At 38.8% G+C, this 22,233-nt stretch overlaps 1 protein-coding gene across 2 annotated transcripts in view; it reads left to right on the top strand.

Annotated features, from left to right (window-relative positions):
* Positions 1–473: 473 nt before the first annotated feature.
* TFRC (transferrin receptor) overlaps positions 474–22,233 on the top strand; it is a 29,848-nt gene continuing 8,088 nt past the window's right edge. Inside the window, exons 1-14 of one of the 2 annotated variants that reach the window (XM_045851201.1) lie at positions 474–582; positions 6,767–6,825; positions 7,397–7,607; positions 8,339–8,537; positions 9,840–9,989; positions 10,128–10,230; positions 13,817–13,930; positions 14,276–14,374; positions 15,243–15,382; positions 17,333–17,490; positions 18,224–18,343; positions 20,129–20,214; positions 20,435–20,498; positions 21,608–21,675. In XM_045851201.1, coding sequence (XP_045707157.1) covers positions 6,790–6,825; positions 7,397–7,607; positions 8,339–8,537; positions 9,840–9,989; positions 10,128–10,230; positions 13,817–13,930; positions 14,276–14,374; positions 15,243–15,382; positions 17,333–17,490; positions 18,224–18,343; positions 20,129–20,214; positions 20,435–20,498; positions 21,608–21,675 — 1,548 coding nt within the window. In that variant the 5' untranslated portion in view covers positions 474–582; positions 6,767–6,789. Of the gene's footprint in view, positions 583–1,089; positions 1,174–6,766; positions 6,826–7,396; positions 7,608–8,338; positions 8,538–9,839; positions 9,990–10,127; positions 10,231–13,816; positions 13,931–14,275; positions 14,375–15,242; positions 15,383–17,332; positions 17,491–18,223; positions 18,344–20,128; positions 20,215–20,434; positions 20,499–21,607; positions 21,676–22,233 lie in introns of those variants that run through there. The other variant, XM_045851202.1, reaches the window with a different exon arrangement.

Here is a 22,233-nt window from a genome sequence, read left to right as displayed (position 1 = left end):
TACAAATTCGCACCTTGCTTTTAATTATTTTTCCTCTTTGTTTATCCTAAGTATTTCTAAGACTGCAAAATATCTCTGCACAATAATTCCATCAAGGACATACACTTTAAAGGGATTATTTCATTGTAAAAATCCAATCTTGAGGAGTAAGCGCTAACAACTTTGACCTTGCTCTGCAAAGCCTGGTGATCAGTCAAGGTTAGACTGAAGGGTCCGGGTGGCTAAATTGTGGGCCGCACCCCGGCGGAGAGCGGCGAAACGAAAGACTGTGCCAATCACGCGCTTCCCCCTGCCCCTGGCACCTGAAGCCTCGCCTTTCCCTACACCCTGTCCCGCCCCGGAACCTCCCCTCGCTCTCGAGGCAGGCTGACGTCCGGGTGCTTCTGCACCCTTCGCCCCGGGCGCTCCATTGCCCGAGCGCCACCTTAGGTGTACGTGAGGCAGGAAATGACGCACGGCCCGCTGGGGGTGGGAGAAGGCGGGACGAGACTATAAACTGCTGGCTGGGGCTGCTTTTCCGTTGGAGGGCGTCAGCATCGGCCTGCGGAGGTCAGGTTAACGGCGGACCGAGGAGGCTCCGGAGTGAGTGGCGCGGCGCTGCTAGTATTCGGCCGATTCGCCTGTCCTGCAGGCTGGTCCAGGCGCTCTGCGGGACGGCCCTGCTTGGTGCTGTCCAGCGTCCTCCGGGAGCCGCAGGGGACGCGAGGAGGCTGTCGCACCTCCGGGGCGGGCGGACGGGAGGGATGGAGCGTCGCCCGCGTGCGGATGAGGAAGGGGTGGCAACCGCGTGAGGAGCGGGCTGCAGGTGCAGGGAATGGGTCCACAGTGCAGAGAGGGGTTACCGTTCTCTGCCCTTCCTTTCTGGTCCCTGCCTGTCTCAGTCGCCGAACGGGGACTGGTTTCCCTGTTAGGGTTCTGAGAGTGAGATGAGGGGTTCCCAACTGTCAGTCTGCGTCCCGCCATTCTGCTTCCGGCTCCTCGGGCCACCCTGATCCCTCGTCCTCACTAGTTGGCCCTTAAAAAATACAGGTCCTCGTGCGACAGCCCTAAGCCGCGGGCTGGGAATCCAGGTGTCCGCCCTGCGCGGAGCAAGCCGTGCTGCCGCAGGGTTGGCCCTCTCTGCTTCGAGCACGTGGCTGCTGTAGGAAGTGTCCCGAGGGAATGGCTGTCTGGGTACGTGAGTGACCTTGAGCTCGTAGCCCTTCGCTTCCTCGGCGCTCGCTCCGGGACCTGGTCTCACTCCTGAAAAGGACAAAGCTGGCCTGGATTCGGTTACGAGAATGTCCTGGGCATTTAGATGGGGTTTTCTGGAAACTGTACATTTGAACTTCTTATAACCTCACCTGATCTTCCTTGCCGCACGCTGCCTGTTGGCCTTGTGTGTGGGTTCTCAGTTTTCTTAAGACAAGCCGAATGATTGAGCGAACGCTTTGAGGATATTCAGATTGCTTAGCTCTCCTCACTGTGAGATGGGAGACTATGGGAATAAAATTTCTACTTTGTGAAAGCTTTGGTTTAGAGGCTTAGTAAAAGCTATCTGGATTGGAATCTGCTCGCTTCAGTAAATTAGCGATATGGTCAAAGGGTTGTGCTGTATTGATAAACACCTTAGAGGCCCATTGTGTTACTGCTTCTGGTGGACAGTCCTCTAAGGTGGCAGCGGGGAGAGTGGGTAAGAAAATAGTATTTTGTTGACTTAGCTCTTTCACTTAACGTTTTCCCTCTGCTCACTGTAGTGACTTTGGGTCTATCAGAGAACTTGGTGGCTACTTTTTCTGTTTTTTTTTTTTTTTGGGGGGGGGGTCTGTTAACAGGATTGAAGTGGGAAATAATTGCCCTGTTCCAGAAGTATTTAGATACCTGATATCTTTATTCTCTGCTTAAATATGAGTTTGGAATACTAGATGCTGATTCAGTTGTTTCTGAGCTGGGGAGCTTGACTTTATTGACATTTTAGGTGATTTACAAAAGTTTTTCTCTGTGAAGATTTAGGTGCTCTAAAATACTTATAGGCCCTTCTGTTTTATTCCTCCCTTACTATTGGATTATAGTAAACTCAATATGCTTCACAAGAGCATCTAGAATTAAAATGTTTGTCATTGCTATAAAATATTTTCTAAAAGTCTGTATATAGCATAGCACCCTTTAACTTGAGTTTGATGGAACATTCTTGTCAAGTAATGGTGTACTGCTAGCTTGTGCTGAAGGTTGTTGGATAGGGAAGAACACCTTGGCCAACTCTGCCCTAAGGCATGGCAATTATTTGCCTCTGAAAGTGCACTTAATCTATAATGGAGCAAGGCTCACAGCTAAGTGTGAATCAGACAATGAAAGCTGGTTAAAAATGATCCTCCAAGACCTTTTGGAACTTCTCATGTATGTCTGCCTTCTCTGTGCTTTCCCTGATGAGCACTACGGAGATAAACTGCAATGACTTCACGTGGTCCTGGCCTTCCACTGAGCAATCTTTTTTTCAGAAAGCTGAATGGGAGTAAAGATGCTACTTGTTTTGTTTGATTTCCTTCACTGTCTTTTCAATTTAGACTCTTAACGCTAGTAAAAACCTTGACCTACCTTCCCTTTACAAGTCATCCTGTGTATATACAATTAATGAGTTCTAAGGGCCTTGCAGAAGTTCCTGTACTCACTTTCACCTGTAAATATGTAGCTGTCTAGGGAAGTAGTTTGCAAAGTGGGTATCTGTGACTAATTGCTTGAGGTCTTGGAGCCCTATCTACCACATAAACGTTAATATTTTCCTGCTTTTAAAAATCTCTACCAGCCAAGCTTTGCCCAATAATTTCAGGATAAATCATAATAGTGTCAAGGATAGGAAAAGATCCCAGGTATAAGGTTTTTGTTATATTCTTTTTCTTTTTAAAAAAAATATTTTATTTATTTATTTTTAGAGAGGGGCAAGAGGGAGAGAAACATCAATGTGTTGTTGCCTCTCGCATGCCCCCTACTGGGGACCTGGCCTGCAACCGAGGCATGTGCCCTGACTGAGAATCCAACTGGCAACATTTTAGTTTGCAGGTGGGCCCTCAATCCACCAGCCAGAGCTATATTCTTTTTCTTACTATTTCTAAGTGATATGAAAAAAGAACCTCATACATTAAGCATGGCCTTATATTGTTAAGAAGTAAAATTTCTCTATTATAATGCAATTCCAAGTCAAATACTATATAAGATAGGGAAATCAGAGGATGCTTCACTGAGATAGCCCTTGAGCTGAGCAAGGGAAACATGAGTAGGCCTTCAAGAACAGAAGAATGTTATAGGGCAAAGACAGGGGCTGGATTGTCTCCCATTTTGGAGAAAGCAGAGGGCAGCAAAGTATTAGATAGTGAAGGCCTCTAGAACAGAGCCTCAAGCAGGCAGAGGAACTTCACTCTACATGAGCTCCAAGGATTGAAATTGTTGCCTCTTTTTAAATTGAGGTGAACTTTTCAGTTAAGACAAACAAGTGTCTTGTTTTTATGTCAAGTAAAATGGAGTAGCAGGTTTGAATGTGTTAAAAATAGAGCCCTGGCTGGCATAGCTCAGTGGATTGAGCGGGGGCTGTGAACCAGTGTCGCAAGTTCGATTCCCAGCCAGGGTACATGCCTGGGTTGCAGGCCATGACCCCCAGCAACCGCACATTGATGTTTCTCTATCTCCCTCCCTTCCCTCTCTAAAAATAAATAAATAAAGTCTTCAAAAAATTGTTCCTTAAAGCTGCATATTGCATAAATCAATTACATTAAAAAAATAGGTGAAAGTATATTTTGGTTGATGATCTCCTGCACTCTGCCCCCCACGCCCACCTTTGCTGTATATATCATATACAGACCCCTGGTTTTGAGACACCCCAAAGGAGCTGAAGACCTCAAGATAATTACTGTATGTGGAAAAAATTAAATAGAAGTTAATGCCATATTTAAAGGAGGAATAAGAGGATTTGAATTTTTAAGAAATTTGAGACTGTAGTCTAACTGGTACCTTTGCTGCCTTCTGCCTTCCATCCCATGACTCCAGGGAAGACATTTCAGATCCTCTTTCCATTTCATGCTTCAAGCATATGGGGCTCTGTTGCTTGCCTTAATTTTCATTATTAATGTGAGAAACTGAATAGTTTTTCCAGTTATTATTGAGAACACCAAAGAAATACCAAGTGCTAATATGAATAAAAATCCAGGTGATAGTTGGTTTCTTATATCGTTATCAGCACCGGTGGTGCCATGTTGAAATAAGACAAATAAGAATTGCATGGCTTGTCGATGCGGCCTTTAGCAGAGCTACTTGTTTGTAGACAGAATAATGCCGTTGCAACTAGTATGGGAAGTTTTTCTTCTGCAGTTTCAGAGCACTTAGGGTGATTTCAGTTGGAAGAAAATACATTAAGGAATTATTTTAAATAGAAAGTTTTACTATGTGTGAGATAATTTTGAAAGAATGACTCAACTTTGTTGTATATAAAAAAAATTCCAGGAGTAATTTTTGTGGATGTCATAGAATTATTGTATTTCTCACAGTTGTGAAGTTAAATGGTGAGATCAAACTAGGAATTACCTAGGTCACACTTTTTTTTCCCTATGACTTGATTTTTTTTTATGTTATAGTTTTAATTTTGTGTTGGGGGTTGAAATAGAAATAACTAACATCTGTTTTCCCACTAAAAACTGTATTTGGATTTTAATTACATAAAACCATAATTACATGTTCTATTAATATCTACCTGTTTTTGTAGATTTGCAAACACTCAATCTCATTTATTTAAATCATTTTGTTTAAATAAGTTGTCACTCTAGTGTTAAAGTTAATTTAAAACTAGAAACCTCAAGGAATGGCTGATTCGGATGAGAATTAAACTTGTCAGTTGTTCTTTCCTAGAAAACGGTGATTAAAATTGGTTCAGGGTGGGGCCTTCCAGTTCTGGCTCTGGTGATTGGGTTTGTACGGTTCTGGTGCAGTGATAGTGATAAGCGTTTTGCACCAGATGGGGCAAGAGATTGTGCTTCTAAGAATATGAACTATTTATTGGTTATTGGCTCCAGTCTTTGAAACTAATGAGTTTAAAAGAATTTGTTAATAGGTTATGATAGTAGACTTTTCTAGTTTCAGTTTATATAATGTCTTTTCTTTTACAATCTGAGTATATCTCACAACTTGCTTTGTTCCATGTGGGTGTTAAATGTGCTGTAAGTATACTTGTATCTGAAAAGCTGTAAAATGGGTAGCGTGATGTAAATGTTAATTTTTATGCATCTCAATATAATCACTATCAAGGATCTAGATGCACTCAAACCAATTAGGACTCAGTTGGCTACAGAGGTATATTTGCTTTGAAAAAGTTAAGATTAATTTCTTAATATTTCTGGACATGAGGACAAAATTTCTATAACCCTGTAACACATTTTTAGAGTATCATTTTTCAGCTTTGAATGAGTCACACTTAACCTCTCAGCTAATTGGACTCTTCATCTAGAAAATAGCATACTCTGTTTTGTATATGCTTTTTGCCTCCAAGATCCATCAAATCATTTATAGGAACTTTTCACTTAATCAGAAGAATCAGGTTTTTTCTCTTTTTCTTTAAAATATTTTATTTATTTATAGAGAGAGGGGAAGGAAAAGAGAGAGGAAGAGAAACATCAATGTGTAGTTAGGGTTTCAAGTGCCCCCTACTGGGGACCTGGCCCACAACCCAGGCATGTGCTCCAACTGGGTGTGGAACCAGCAACCCTTTGGTTTGCAAGCCTGCCCTCAATCCACTGAGCTACACCAGCCAAGGCTCTCTTTTTCTATTGGAGACACTTTGTTACTGGCCTGTGTCGCATGATCAGCCTTGACTTAATTCTACTTGTGGCTTTTTTTTTTAGGTGCCACTCTGTTGTCTTTTGTATTTGTCCCTCTAACTAAATTCAGTTAAATCTACTTACCATGGATGCAGTTTTCCCCACATTTTTAATTTTGAAAATTTCAAGCCTCCAGGAAAAATTGAAAAAGTAATGTGCATATCCATTTACCCTTTACCTAGATTCATTAATTGTTAATAGTTTGCCACATTTGCTTTATTTTTTATATACTTTTTAAAAACTGAACTATTTGGAAGTAAGTTACAGACATTACAATACTTCATCCTTAAGTTTTTAACTAGTAATCTCCCTCGTAAGAGCAAGTTCTCCAAAAACACAATGCCATCATCACACTCCCTAAACCTAACATTAATACAATACTGTATTCCAGTATATAATTTATATTCAAATTTTTTTTAAGATTTTGTTTGTTTATTTTTAGTGAGTGGGGAGAGGAGTGAGAAAAAATCAATGTGTGAGAGATACATTGATCGATTGCTCTTACATACCCCTAACTGGAGACCTAGCCTGCAACCCAGGCATGTGCCCCAACTGGGAATCAACTGGTGACCTTTCAGTTCTCAGGCCTGCACTCAATCCCCTGAGCTGCACTAGCTGGGGCTCAAATTTCTTATTTCTTCCAATAATGTCCTTGAAGCTGTCTTCACATCCACTCCACCTCAATTTGAGATGGAATCAGAGATTACACTAAATCTAGTTTCTGTAGTATAGTGGTTATCATGTTCACCTCACACTAAATTCAGTTGTCATGTAAACTAAATATTTTGTTAAATACCCTTTCTAGAAAGTTGGTAATATATTTAAAAATAAATTTGATACCTAATAATCTAGCATGGTAATGAAAAGCCTTCATTAATCTGATACAATGGCATATATCTCATTATCATAATTCTGTATTATGTTACTAGGCTCTTCTGTGTGGCAGCTCAGAATGATGGATCAAGCCAGATCAGCATTCTCTAACTTGGTAAGATATTTTAGATTTGCATTTCTTTGTCACCAATTTGTAAGAATATGAAGTATACAATAATGCCTTTCACCAATTAAGCATGAAATAATACCCAGAACTATTATCAGATATTCACTTATATTTGAAATGGTGATCTTGAGGCCTAACTCATTCCACAAAAGAATACTCGTATATTTAGTCTAGAGTAGAATTATGGAAAATCTTGTCTGAAGTTTCAGGGTATTTGGGACGTGGTGGAGGGGGTTCTGCAAGTAGGTCACATTAACTAAAGAAAGCACAGATCAAAATGTATACAAGTAGATATACATAACAGAAACCCTGAATGAAAAGGCTGAATGAGAGGAAGAAGGCCAGTGTATGATCTATCATTCACCTGCCACTGACAGAACTGGGCACATGGAAGGATAATGGTTTGAAAGGAGAACTCCTTTTTCCTTAAGAATGTGTAGTAAGTCACAGTGATGGCCCAATAATAACTATAGTACCCGACCAGACTTTTTGTAAATGTTCCTACTCCCTTACTTCTTTTTCATAATGCTTTCTTTGTCTCTCTTTTTTAAAATCTCAGTTTAGTGGAGAACCATTGTCATATACCCGGTTTAGTCTTGCACGGCAAGTAGATGGCGATAACAGTCGTGTGGAGATGAAACTAGCTGCAGATGAGGAAGAAAATGATGACAATCACATGAGGAGTAATCATTCCCATGTTACAAAATCAAGAAGGTTTAATGGAAATATCTGCTATGGAACTATTGCCGTAATCATCTTTTTCTTCATTGGTAAGAGTGACCACTCAAAACTTAAATGTTTCTTGTCACTAACTCTCGGAAGTTTGTTAATTTCAGTTCAGCAAACATTTATATTGTACCTTTTTATATGCCATTGTTTTAGGTTCTATGAATACAATCATTAAGATTCTATACCTGTCTTTGAGTTTAGCCTGGTGGGAGAAAGAGACACATGAATCATTTCAGTGTTATTTGCAAATGCTATATACTAGAAATATGTACAGGATATTTGTAGCATAGAAGCTTAGCCTAAAGATTCAAGGAAGGCTTCTGGGAAGAAAAGTATATATGCTTTGAAAAGGTAACTGTTTAAAATAAAGTTATTACCGTGGCTTGTGTGGCTCAGTGGACTGAGCACTGGCCTAACCAAAAGGTCACTGGTTTGATTCCCAGTCAGGGTACATGCCTGGGTTTTGGGCCAAGTCCTCAGTTGGAGGGGTGTGAGAGGCAGCCAACTGATGTTTCTTTCCCTTTCTCTGTCTCTTCTCGCTCTCTAAAAATTAAAATAAATTAAAATAAATAAATAAAATTAAGTTAGTATATATTTTATTAAACTAAACAGTTTAAAATATATAAAGCAGGTGTATTATTTACTTTCAAACTGCTTTAAATTTGATTAAAGCCAGTATTTTCAAGACTCAGCTGAAAATATTAACAATTCTTTTGGGAATAGATTGTAAATGAAATTCTGTGAATTCAGCTCTGAAACTTTTCATCCTTAGGATTTATGATTGGCTACTTGGGCTATTGTAAACGTGTGGAACCAAAAGCTGAATGTGAAGGAATAGCGTCTCCGGAGAGACAGGAAATAGAGGAAACAGAAGAGTACCTTCCTGAAACACCTCCCCGTTTATTTTGGTCAGACCTCAAAGCATTGTTGTCAGAGAAACTGAATAACGTAGAGTTCGCCAACACAATCAAGTAAGCTTGAGCTACTTCACAAGTTTAACCTCAATACCTAAACAAAGGTGTCAATCTGCTAGAAAGAGTAGGGGAGACTTCCTATGTTTAGCTAGAGGGTAAGGATTCGGTAAAGAATTCGAACTATTTTGATAGGAATACTATTTTGAAAAGTTAGAACTTTTGTGGGGACTCTCCTTTTTCTAAAAAAAAAAATATCACAGATCCTTAGTCTTTTTGTCATCTGTTTCTTTGTAGCTTGTTGCTTACTATCAGACTTTCTTTTGCTCTGATTTTCCATCTTAACCCCTTTTAAGTCATGCTGAGCTCTGCTGCTCTCCAGGGGCATCAGTAGTCTTATTTACCTCTAGATCGAGACTAACTTGGGTGCACAACTTGATATGTCTCCATTTTTCCTTGATTTCTTCTGGTTCTCACTCATTAATCCTTGTCCTAAGAAGTGTCCTTGAAGTATCTAGCTTTAGATTTTTTAGATCTTCCTTAGACCATATATTTAACTCTGTGTACAAAACAAATTCATCTTTTAGCTTTTACTAGTTCCCTGTAGTTTCAGTGGTAACAGTAATTATTTTAGTCTTAAATTAGAAATATTGGCATTTTTATTCCATTTAAGGAATACTTTTGTGTGTATTGTACAGCAGGTATATTGTACAACCACAGTTGAAGTGACAGTATAGTCTGCCCCCCAGCCCCGCTAAAAGATAAAATAACTGACCTGCCATGTATAGTTACAAATAGCCATGACGGATCAGAGTAAGCAGTTTTGCTTCTAGGGGATTCACAATGCTTCAAAGTAGGTAAAAATTGAAGCTGTAATGTTGACTTTACCAACAGTAACACTATCTCACTTTTCTCACAAAAGAGCCTCTGGAGGCTGCTCATTTCCCCTAAAACTACCCTAAGGAGATATATTGTATTGGGACAGGGCTCTTGAAGGAGTGCTTTTCAGTTGATAAGTGGATTTAACACATTTGAAGTCATAAATTTCTTCAGATATTGGGCACAGTTTTTTCTAAATTTATCTGGTTAGTCCAGAAATTTTGGGTCACCGTTAATTTATCTTAGCTCTAATAGATAGTATTGAGTTATGATTTTAAAACAATTTACTTGTTGGAAACTAGACTTTTGGTTATGAATACCTATTTTGCATACAGATAATCAAATTATAATGGTGTATACCTGAAACCTACATAATGTTATTGAAAAGTGTTAATTTAAAAATAAATTTGTCTGATATTTGAGTTTAATGTTTATTTTAAATTAAATTTTAGTTGGTTTAACAGTGACATTTTTTTCCTCCAGGCAGCTAAATGAAAATTCCTATGTCCCTCGTGAGGCTGGATCTCAAAAAGATGAAAGCCTTGCTTTTTATCTTGAAGGTCAATTCCGTAAATTTCAACTCAGCAAAGCCTGGCACGATGAACATTTTGTTAAGATTCAGGTCAAAGGCAGGTATGTTGAAAGACAATAAACTTATAAAGCAGCTACTTTTAGTTGTGATAAAAATAGCAAAGACTAAATGTATTAACACCATTTAATTATTTTCCAGTGGTGGTGTTAGCTTCATTTTAACTTAAATCTTTTTAACAGTGCTCAAAATGCAGTGACCATAGTGGCTGTAACCAGTGGCACAGGATACCTGTTGGAGAACCCTACGGGTTACGTGGCATACAGCAAGACTGGGACAGTTACTGTAAGTAAGGCAGAGCAGTGCATGACTTGTTTTCTCTGTTGAATAACTCAAAAACTCATTGTCATTCTCAGGAGTTATAATATAAACTTACTTGTAAAATGCAACTGATCATGAGATATTCTTGTTCTCAACCCTCCTGTGCCATGGTTAAATAAAATGCCAAGTCCTCATCTTGGTTGGCGAGACCCTACGTAATCCCACTGCCCTGTTCTCTCACTCTGTTCTGATCACTCTAACCTCCCTGCTGTTCCTCAGACACTCAAATTCAAGCACACTCTCACCTCAAGGCTGTTATAAACTTGTGTTTCCCTTTGCCAGGACCAGTCTTCTCTAAATATCTGCATGGCTTATTTCCTCACATGGTGCAAGTCTCTCCTCTAACATTACCTTTCTAGAGAAGTCTTCCTGGATTATCTTATCAGAAATGTCCTTCCTCTAATCACTTCCCCTTCCCTCCCTTTATTTTTCTTCATAGTAGTTGTGGCACCTAACATACATTATTCATTTGGTTCCACACTGGAACATAAGCTACTAAAGAGCTAGGGGCTCTGATTGTAACTCAGTGGGTTGAATATCCTCCTGCAAAGAGAAAGGTCACTAGTTCCATTCCCAGTCTGGGTTGTGGGCCAAGTCCCTGGTTGGGAGAGTGCAAAAGGCAACTGATTAATGTTTCTCTCCCTCTCTTCCCCTCTCCTTACCCTTCTATCTAAAAATAAAATCTTTACAAAAGAACTAGGGGTTGGTTTCATTTACTACTATATCCTACAGCCTTGCACAGTGTCTAACACAAGGTAGTATTTGCTGAATGAATGCATATATCAGATACAGACTATTGTGGGGACAGATATCAATATCATCCTGGCTGCAGTCTAGTCTTAGCTTGATTCTTGAATGATTGATGTTATAAAACTTAAACAAGTGTGGCCAAACTACAGAAATTAAAAAACAGCTACATAGGATAGCTTTATCTAGGTTTTTCAGGTTAAAAATCACATATATGGAGAGTTCCAGCCAAGATGGAGGCCTCCCTTGCACAACCAAAGGAAGGATAACAACCAATTTAAAAACAAAAATCAACCAGAACTGCCAGAACATTGAACTGTATGGAAGTCTGACAACCAAGGAGTTAAAGAAGAAATTCATCCCAACTGGTAGGAGGGAGGAGACAGGCAGCCAGGGTGGGAAGGACACGTAATAAAGTGGCTGGTAGACTGGGGCAGGTGAGGCAGTGGCTGGCAGACCAGGATGTTCCACATTCTCGTACGTGCAGATAAACTGGGAGGAACAACTGGGAAGAGAGACAGACTGTCCAACCCAGGGCTCCAGCGACAGGAAAAAAAAGCCTCAAAACCGCAGGCTGTAAAAACCTACGGGGGGTGTGGTAGCAGGAGAAACTGCCATCTCACAGGACAGTCCATTGGAGGGGCCCACAGGGTCCTAGAATGTACACAAACCCACCCACCTGGGAATCAGCACCAGAAGGGACAATTCTCTGTGGATAGCAGGGGAAGTGACAGAAAGCAGAGTAAGAGCTGAACAAGGAGCACTGTTCCCTTTCTGATTGCTCCCCCACAGACAGCGCTAGAACACGGCAAAGAGGGTTGCTCTGCCCTGGCGAATACCTAAGCCTTTCACACCCTTAACAATATAACAGGTGCACTGAGACAGAAATATGGCCCAAATGAAAGAACAGATCCAAACTCCAGAAAAAGAGCTAAGTGATAAGGAGATAGCCAACCTATCAGATGCAGAGTTTGAAACACTGGTAATCAGGATACTCATAGAACTGGTTGAGTACAGATGTAAAATAGAGGAAGAAGTGAAGGCTATGTGAAGTGAAATAAAGAAAAATATACAGGGAACCAACAATGTAAAGAAAACTGGGACTCAAATCAATGATTTGAACCAGAAGGAAGAAATAAACATTCAACCAGAACAATGAAGAAACAAGAATTCAAAAAAAAAAAAAAAGATAGGTTTAGGAACCTCTGGGGCAACTTTAAACGTTCCAACATCTGAATCATAGGAATGCCAGAAGGAGAGAAGGAATAGCAAGAATTTGAAAACTTCACTGAAAAAAAATAGTGAAAGAAAACTTCGCCAATCTGAAGAAAGAAATAGACATAGAAGTCAGGAAGCTCAGAGAGTCCCGAGGAAGTTGGACCCAAGACACATCATAAGTACATTACCCGAGACTAAAGGTAACAGGTGCAGCAAGAGAAAAGGAGACAGTTACCTACAAAGGAGTTCCCATAAGACTATCAGCTGGTTTCTCAAAAAAAAACCCAAAAAACTTTTTACAGGCAAGAAGGTGCTGGAAAGAAGTATTTGAAGTCATGAAAGACAAGGACCTACATCCAAGTTTACTCTGTCCAGCAATGCTATCATTTAGGATGGGAGGGCAGATAAAGTGCTTCCCGGATAAGGTCAAGTTCAAGGAGTTCATCATCACCAAACCCTTACTATATTAAATGATAAAAGGACTTATCTAAGAAAAAGATTAAAAAATATGAACAGTAAAATGACAACAAACTCACAACTACCAACAACTGAACTAAAGAACAAACAAACAAACTAAACAAACAATTAGACCAGGAACAGATTCACAGAAATGGAGATTGCATGTAGGGTTTTCAGCAGGGAGGTGGGGAGAATGAGGAAAGATACATGGAATAAGAAGTATAATTAATTGGTAGGTACAAAATAGACAGAGGGAGGTTAATAATATAGGAGATGGAGAAACCGAAGAACTTATATGTACGACCCATGGACAGGAACTAGGGCGGGGGGAGTGCTAAAGGGAGGGGGGTACAGGGTGGAGGGGGATAAAAGGGAAAAAATGGGAAAACTATAATAGCATAATCAGTAAAATATACTCTTAAAAAAGAACTAAAAAAAATCACACATGTATATCAGGGGTCTATCTAGTGGATGCCTTCCAAGCCAGATGAAGTTTTATGGTTATTCTCTGCCTTCCTGCTTACCTATGTGTATCACTTTCTTTGGCTACCTACGAGCTAAGGTTTGGAGGTGCGTGGATTGTTCTGTTAAAAAAACTTTTGAGGGTTTTAGTTCCCCTGCAAGCTTTCTATATTTAGATAATTTGGTTATTAATGTCAGTTTATAGATATACATCTGAACTCTAACAGTTTAGGAGTATTATGATGACAGCTTATATAAACATCTAAAAGTTGATCTGTGCAAATCACTTTATTATAATAGACCACTTTTGGACAAAAATATTGTCAGAACTTTCCATTAAGACCTGTTCTTATGTATATCCTCACTTGTCTGGGGTTCAGGTGCAGGAACATTGTGATTGGTGCTGCCCTGGCTGGCCTACAATGTTTATATCGGTATATGTCTCTGTTACCCTTTGTCCTCCTCCAAGAGGTCTGAAGCAATGTAAAAATAGATTAAACATAAATTAATTAATGTAAACACATCCATGTATATTAAAGGTAGCATGGGATAATGAAAGATGAATATAGGAGGCCAGAAGTCTTGATCAGAAAACCATTCTGTCTTAGATTCGAGGGCTGTTCTAATAACCTAATGGTGATTACATGTAATGTTTTTATTTTAGGGTAACCTGGTCCATGCTAATTTTGGCACTAAAGAAGATTTTGAGAGTTTAAGCACTCCTGTGAATGGATCTTTAGTGATTGTTAGAGCAGGGAAAATCACTTTTGCTGAAAAGGTGAGTATGACTAGTGTAAGTAATTAAATACATTGGTGTCATATTATTCTTCATTTAAATAGTATTATTAACTTTATTACATTCTGGAGGCTAGCAATCTTAAACTCTCATACCTGATAATGTAATTTAATTATTAAAGAACTCAACCAGTCCTACTTATCTAAAGTTAATAGGATACTTCAAAACTATGGTGTATCCACTTGGATTATTTTGTAGTCCTTGTCTTTCAGTGAAGATGAACTCATCAAAAATGCTTACTTAATACTCTGCAACCCTTTGTTTAGAATAAAGTCAATTTTATATGATTAGATGTTCATATTCTGAGCTTTATGTGTTTTCCTTTAGGTTGCAAATGCTAAAAGTTTTAATGCAATTGGTGTTTTGATCTACATGGACTACAGTGAATTTCCCATTGTTGATGCAGAACTTCCACTCTTTGGACATGTGAGCTCTTATTCTTTTAAAGTAGTTTTTGGGTTCTCCAAATTACTACTAACTCTTACTTACACTAGTAGGAATGTGGATAGAATTCTGCCTTTCTTAAATGCTTTTTTTTCTGAGAGAGTTTTAGCAGTGAGCAAGAAGATGGGTTACATGACTTTGAAAACTAGTTATTGCTTATTGATAAAAGTACTTTATCAGTATAGGAGTCCCCCCTTCTATGTGGTTTTGCTTTCAGTTATCCACTGTCAATTGCCATCTGAAAGTATTACATGGAAAATTCCAGAAATAATTCATAAGTTTTAAACTGTGTACCCTTTTGAGTAGCATGATGAAATCTTGAGCCATCCCACTCCATCCAGCCTGGGACTGGATGGTCCTTTTGCTCGGCATGTCAGCACTGCATACACTACCTGCCCGTTACTCATCAAGTAGCTGTCTTAGTTATCAGACTGACTGTCATAGTATCACAGTGCTTGTGTTCAAGAAAACCTCATTTTACCTAATAATGGCCCCAAAGGGCAAGAGTAGTGATGCTGGCAGTTCAGATAGGCCAAAGAGGAAGCATAAAGTATATGTATGTATAAGAAAAAACACAGTATATGTGGGGTTCAGCACTGTCTGCAGTTTCAGGCACCCAGCGGGGTCTTGGAGCATATTCCTTACGGGTATGGGGAGACTGCTGTAGTGTCTTGAATTGAGAATTTGGTATATGTCATAAAATCAAGAGTCTCGTATCATAGAGCCACTCAGACTTTCAGACTTTAAGGTGCTAAACTGAGCTTGGGCTATATAGCAATGTATTGAATCTGAACTTCCAGGGAAACTTCTTGAGTATCTGATAGAGCTGATTCCTCTTTTGTTTTACTAGGCTCATCTGGGAACAGGTGACCCTTACACACCCGGATTCCCTTCTTTCAATCACACTCAGTTTCCACCATCTCAGTCATCAGGATTGCCTAACATACCTGTCCAAACAATTTCCAGAGCCTCTGCAGAGAAACTGTTTGAGTAAGTTCATATTTGAAAACTGTCTTGGAGTGTGAGGTTTTATGATTACGGAGGAATAATCTAAAGTTGATTTGCTTTAAATCTCAAAACAATGGGCTCTAATTTTCCAAATTCAGAACATTTTGGGGGGTGGATAGCTATTAACTTGGTGTAGATAAAAATGAAATTTTTCCTCCATAAAGTGATATTAGTAATAGACGCTGGATTTATAAACTCAAGGAATCCTTATTCAATTCATGCAGTGAATTTCTTGGGAAATATTCCTGACAGAGCTTCTGCTTGAATACTTCCATAGTGGAGCACTTTGTTGCCTATGACAACCCATTGAGTTATTAGAGATTTGTTAGAATTCATGTTGAGCTGACTTTTATTCCCTATGACACCCATTAGTTCTAGATTTTCTTTTTAGCAATGGCAAATTTTAAGTTTTCTTGTCTGTAGTTGTAAGACTTAATATCCTCAGTTCTCACTACAGTTTCTAGATGTTTTGCAGCCATGATTAGTCCTAGATATCCCTAGTGTATTAGTACCCCTCTTTAAAAACAGAACCCAGTCTGATTAGAGTACATGTCATTAGCTTTTATCTAGATCTGGACATATTTTTTACCTGGTATTGGCATATGATGTAGATCTAGTATCAGAGAGTCATGGGAACCTTTATTTGTTGTATGGCATAGAGCGAGTTACTCTAACCCCACTGATCATGTTCCTTTGGCTTAATTGGACAGCTAAAATATATTCTACCTAATGGGGTGATTGGTATCAAATGAAGAGCATCTACATGTAAGGACTTTGTAAGATACTATGGCACTATTAATAATACTGTCTAAATCTAAGAGGCATTTGTGATAGGTGATTATTATTGATTGATAACCAAATTTAGAATCAGGTAGTTCTTCCCACCACACCCTGCGAAGCCAGCCCCCTTTTCTTATCCTTGTGTAGTGAAGGGTAATAATGTTTTGATATACAGTTGATCTTTGAGCAATGCAGGGGTTGGGACACCAACCCTCTCCACTACACAGCTGAAAATCTATGTACAACTTTGACTCCCCAGAAGCTTGACTACTAATGGCCTACTGTTGATTGGAAGCCTTACCAATAACAAAAACAGCTGATTAACACATACTTTGTTATATATATTATATATTATATTTACAATAAAGCTAGAAATAAGTGTTAATAATAAGGGCCCTGGCTGGTGTGGCTCAGTGGATTGAGCGTTGGCCTATGAACCGAAAGGTTGCTGGTTTGATTCCCAGTCATAGCACATGCCTAGGTTGTGAGCCAGGTCCCTGGTTGGGGGTATGCGAGAGGCAACTGATCAATGTTTCTCTCACACATCAATCTTTTTCTCCCTCTCTTTCTCCCTTCATTACTCTCTCTCTAAAAATAAAGAAATAAAGTCTCAAAAAATAAATAAAATCAGAAGGAAGCAGTTCAAACTTGTATTGTCCAAGGATCAACTGTATTTATGTAGGTAAGCTCTTTAGAGAAATTAGGTAGGGGAAAACATTTAATTACAAGAAGCATGAGGATATTCTTTTTTAACTGAGATAAGCCTGTATACATACCACCCTTTTTAGTGGAGAGAGCTAGTAAATATGGGAATATGTTAATGGACTTTCATATAAAAAGTTCATTCTGAGTCCATCTTGATATCTTTTAAATGTACACTATAAGCATGCCTCTGTCAGAAAGGCACACATCAGAAGAAAAAGGTAAGGAGATTTTTATTGAAAACATTGGTTAAACAAGTAACACATGGTTTTCAAATGACTGCCTACAGATCAGAGTAAGACACAAACAGCCACTAGGGAGTAAGTTTTCTATCTTCTCTTTTATGTCCTTCTAACCTAGGACTTTACTGGATGGTAAGGAGGACTGATTTTATAAACCCAGGGAAAGTAACAATAACTCAGAATGTTGATTTCTGTTTTTTACTTGTAGAAATATGGAGGGAAACTGCCCTCCTGCTTGGAAAACAGATGCTTCATGTAGGCTGGTAACGACAGAGAATAGGAATGTGAAACTCACTGTGAACAATGTACTGAAAGAGACAAGAATTTTAAATGTCTTTGGTGTTATTAAAGGCTTTGAAGAACCAGGTAAAGACCCTTGTTTATTTTTTCTTTCTCTCTCTCTATTGCTGTACTTACGTTTTTCTGTTTTTCTCCCTCTTAAGCATAAGGACAGAGGAGGGAGTGTAGGAAGGCTGGCTTGACTTTGAGAAACGCTATCTCGTCTGTCCTAAAGGGAATTGTTTAGGTGTCAGTATCACTGGGAGCTAATAAGGCCCTAGCAAAGTAACTTGTCAAAAACTGACCATTATGACTAGGAATCACTTTTAATTATTTAGTAGACCAGCAGTAAGCAAATTTCTACTTAAGAGAGCAGATAGTAAACATTTTGTGGGCAATACAGTCTCTGTTGCAACTTTTTAACTCTGGCTTTGTAACAAGAAAACAGCCATAGACAGTATATGATGAATGGGTGTGTGGGCTGTAGTTTGCTGATCCTGTGAATAGGTCATGTATCTATTTAAATGCAATCAAATAGTCATGTTATTTAATATGGAGAGGACTTAGACTTCAGTTGCTTATTAAATAGTAAGTGAGCACAAATACAATTTATGAGTAAACAATTGGTAATGCAAAAAAAGAATAGCGATACTAATAAGGAAAAAGATAAGTATTGTCATGTGAATTGTTAATCCCCAAAGTCCTAAGGCTCTTATCCTTAATACCTATACTCCATTTTTACTCCTCTACGAACGCACTTTTTCTAGACTTAGAAAACAGTTTAAGAGCTCATTGTATAATTATTATTATTTTTTTAAAGATCGCTATGTTGTGGTGGGGGCCCAGAGGGATGCCTGGGGCCCTGGAGCTGCGAAATCCAGTGTGGGAACAGCTCTCCTGTTGGAACTTGCCCGGATATTTTCTGATATGGTCTTAAAAGGTAGAGTGCAAATTTTGAGAACTTGAATAACTATGTCCTACACACAGTTTTAAATGTTCTAATATGCTTTGCTCACTTTTGCCTTTGTCACTCCTTCTAGACCCTGAGTTCTTAAGTACAAAGCAGATCGCCTTTTGTAACATTTGCCCTTGATTTTTAAAATTATTTATTTATTTATTTATTTATTTATTTTTAAAGGTTTTATTCATTTTTAGAGAGATGGGAAGAGAGGGAGAGAAATATTGATGTGTGAGAGAGACGTGGGCCAGTTACCTTTGGCACTTCTCCAACTGAGGATCTGGCCCACAACCCAGGCATGTGCCCTGACTGGGAAGATCCAGCAACCCTTTGGTTTGCAGGCTGGTGCTCAGTCCATTGAGCCACACCAGCCAGGGTGCTTTTGACTTTTTTAATGAAGCATAGTTGACATACAATATTACATTAGTTTCAGGTGTGCAAAATAGTGATTTGACATTTTACATACTTTATGAAGTGATTACCATGATAAGTCTAGTAGCATTTGTTACCATACAAAGTTATTGCAAAGTTATTGTATCCCTGTCTTTGACTTTGAAACAGCTCTCCATGCATGTCTTTTATTTTTCAAAGATTTTATTTATTAATTTTTAGACAGAGGTGGGGGTTGGAGAGAAAGGGAAACATCAGTGAGTGGTTGCTTCTCATGTGCCCCCGACTGGGGACCTGGCCCTCAACCCAGTCATGTGCCCTGACTGGGAATCAAACCACCAACCCTTTGGTTCACAGGCCGGCGCTCAATCCACTGAGCCGCACAAGCCAGGGGCAGTGTCTTAATTATATTGAGAATCATCAGTTTCTTTGGAGACACTGGAAAGTGCTATATTTGGCCCTAATTCTTAGTTTGACATACCTAGAATGATACGGCAATTCTAACATGGCCCCTAAGTAATCTATTTAAAAGCAAGCAGTGACATACCTCTGTACTAACATCTATTGTTAAGTTATAAAATTATAATGTATAATTTGATATTTGTAAATATAAGGTAGAATATATTTATATATTATAAACATAATATATGAAGGCTTACTTTCAAGCCTTTCCCCCATGGTATTTGCCACTCCTACACCTCTCCATACCCACATTCAAATCTTCATCACAATTTTGAATCTTTGGATCAGAGGGTAAGTTGAAATGCTTAACTTTTATACAAAAGTACATTAATACAGTAACTGGGAAAGGGAACAAAGGAGGGCAATGGTACATACAGTCCCGAAGGAACTAATGTAATTTCTCTGGAAACTCTTTGCTGTAAGTTAAATCTGTGATTTTTAGTCTGTTTCATAACAGTTGTTTTTAAAGTAATCCAGTGTTTTAAAGTGACTTATAAGCAAATTATTCTCAAAGAGGATACACTGTGATTTCAAGTATCTTGTGGTCCAGAAGTTAAGGAACCCAAATAACAGAGCTGAAAAAAAGTGACTTTTAGTAAGCTGGTCCTTGCCATGTACTTGACATCTTATTTGCAAATTATTGCCTATACTTTTTAATTTTCAAAAATTTATATTCACTGCTTATAGATGACATACAATATTATTAGTTTCAGTTGTGTACCCTAGTGATTCAGCAGTTATTTTCTTACAATGTGATCATGTAGATCACCTTTGAAATTTTTTTTTCACCTGGGCCTGAAAAGGAAAAGGAATGTTTGAGTCTGCTAACTTAAATGAGAAGTTTTGGATTTTTCTGAAGTCAGTGCCTGCCTATAACTTTTCCCAAGATAAAACTGACTTTTTATTGTCTTTTAGGTGGGTTTAAGCCCAGCAGAAGCATTGTCTTTGCCAGCTGGAGCGCAGGGGACTTTGGAGCTGTGGGCGCTACTGAGTGGCTGGAGGTATGAACTGTACCCAGAATGGCACCCAAACTTGTATGACTTTCATTTGTCCTCTAGAAATCATGCTCTGATAGATTTGAGTATGTATCACTTTTGCCTTTGTATATTTTCATCTCAATAGAATCCAAATTTAAAAAAAGAAACCCCTAATAGTATAGTAACTTTGTGTGATAATTAGATTAACACATGTTAGTCATTAGTATTTTTCCTTTTTTTCTAGGGATACCTTTCCTCCTTGCATTTAAAGGCTTTCACTTACATTAATCTGGATAAAGCTGTTCTTAGTAAGTATTCTTTTCATTAACTATTTATGAATTTACATAAACTCTTCTACAGCAGAACTTGTTACTTTTTATAATTTACATTGGCCCATATCCAGATCAAAAGATTAACTTAGCTTTCTCTTGTGGGCGCAGATTGCCTTGTGGAGAGCAGTGGAGAGTGTGGTTTCCTGATGAGCAGCATCAGGATCCCTTGGGATTGTTAGAAATGAAAAAATTTCAGGCCCTATCCTAGACCTTTGAGTCAGAAACTGGAGTGTAGGTTCAGCAAACTGGTAGGTTCAGGCATTCCAGGTGGTTCTGATGCACTCAGGTTTGAGAACCAGTAGTCTGGACTATAATTTAGACCAGAAGGAACGAAACAATGCCTTATAGAATGGTACCACTAGAGAATAGTCCACATATTGCTAGATTGTGGTATTATAGATAGAAATACCAATTAAAAATGTTATGTATTTTGAGAGAGAAGGGAAGAGAGGGAGAAAGAGGGGAGAAACATCTATCAGTTGCCTCTTGTATGTGCCCCAGGTGGGACCCACAACGTAGGCATGTGCCCTGACTAGGAAACGAACCAGCGACCTTACACTTTGAGGGACATGCTCAACCAACCACGCCACACTGGTCAGGGCTAGAGTTTGAATGTTAAAAATGCAGGTGTAGCCAATGGATGAACTCAGAATAGTGAAATGTCTCCATTGGGAAGAAAAAAGAGGGAGTTACAATTAAAGAAAAGCTTATTAGATTTGTTATTATTGCCATTTTACCTATGCAGCAGAATGTATTGAATATAGCAAGCTTAGTATAACTAGCTGGGGTGACTGCCTTAGTGGATGAACCACAAAGGTACCAAAAAATAAATCATTAACATTAAAGTATACAAACTGAAGTAAGAGCTTCCATTGAATCAAATTAAAGTTAGCTGTCACTAAAGAACTTTGACTCCTAAATCATGTTTTTATGTATCTTATTAAGAGGATAGTTGTTGCAAATGAGTCTGATCTAGGCTGTTGTCCTCTTGTCTTCCTGTTTGCTAAGTACTTTCAGTTGTAGAAGTAGCAGTGTGAAAATTGCTTGACTAGAGAAGGGGCAATATTAAAATAATCTCTTTGCAGGTGCCGGCAACTTCAAGGTTTCTGCCAGCCCACTGTTGTATTCACTGATTGAGAAAACGATGCAAGATGTAAGTGTATACCTAATTATGAAAATGTATAACTTCATTTTTTGCCTAATTTGCATAAGATGAACAACACTGATATTTAAACCATTTTAAGTAACCAATAATTGGAGTTGAGAATAAATTTTATAGCAGCGTTAGTTCAGTTGTGCTCTTGGCTTATTTGTGTCCAGCCTGTTGAACCATGTGAGGTGAGGGAGGTGATATATGAAGGGCCCAGATCTCAAACAATACGTAGTCTCTTTAGGAATATCTAGCAGAATTCCATGAGGCCTAAGTTGTACTGTAGGTGCCCCCAGGGGATTGTTGAAAGAGTCAGGGTGCAAGGAAGGTTTTAGGTGGACTTAAACTATCCCGAAGATTTAAATAAGAGGCCAGATGAAATATATATTGGATAAAGACAGACTTGCTTCTGATGTACCATGGTTTTGAATGAGTGAGGAACCAGATTTGCCTAATAGGATTAGAGGCCATATACCGAAGGGATTACAGTTGGAAGGGAACAAGGGTCAGGGAACTTGACCTTGATTGCATGGGAAACTAGTGATTACTATAGGGTCTCCA

This window comes from Phyllostomus hastatus, unplaced genomic scaffold, assembly GCF_019186645.2.
Source record: "Phyllostomus hastatus isolate PE091 unplaced genomic scaffold, TTU_PhHast_1.1 phas_contig_86, whole genome shotgun sequence".
Lineage (NCBI taxonomy): Eukaryota > Metazoa > Chordata > Mammalia > Chiroptera > Phyllostomidae > Phyllostomus > Phyllostomus hastatus.
This window is presented reverse-complemented; position numbering and strand designations above follow the sequence as displayed.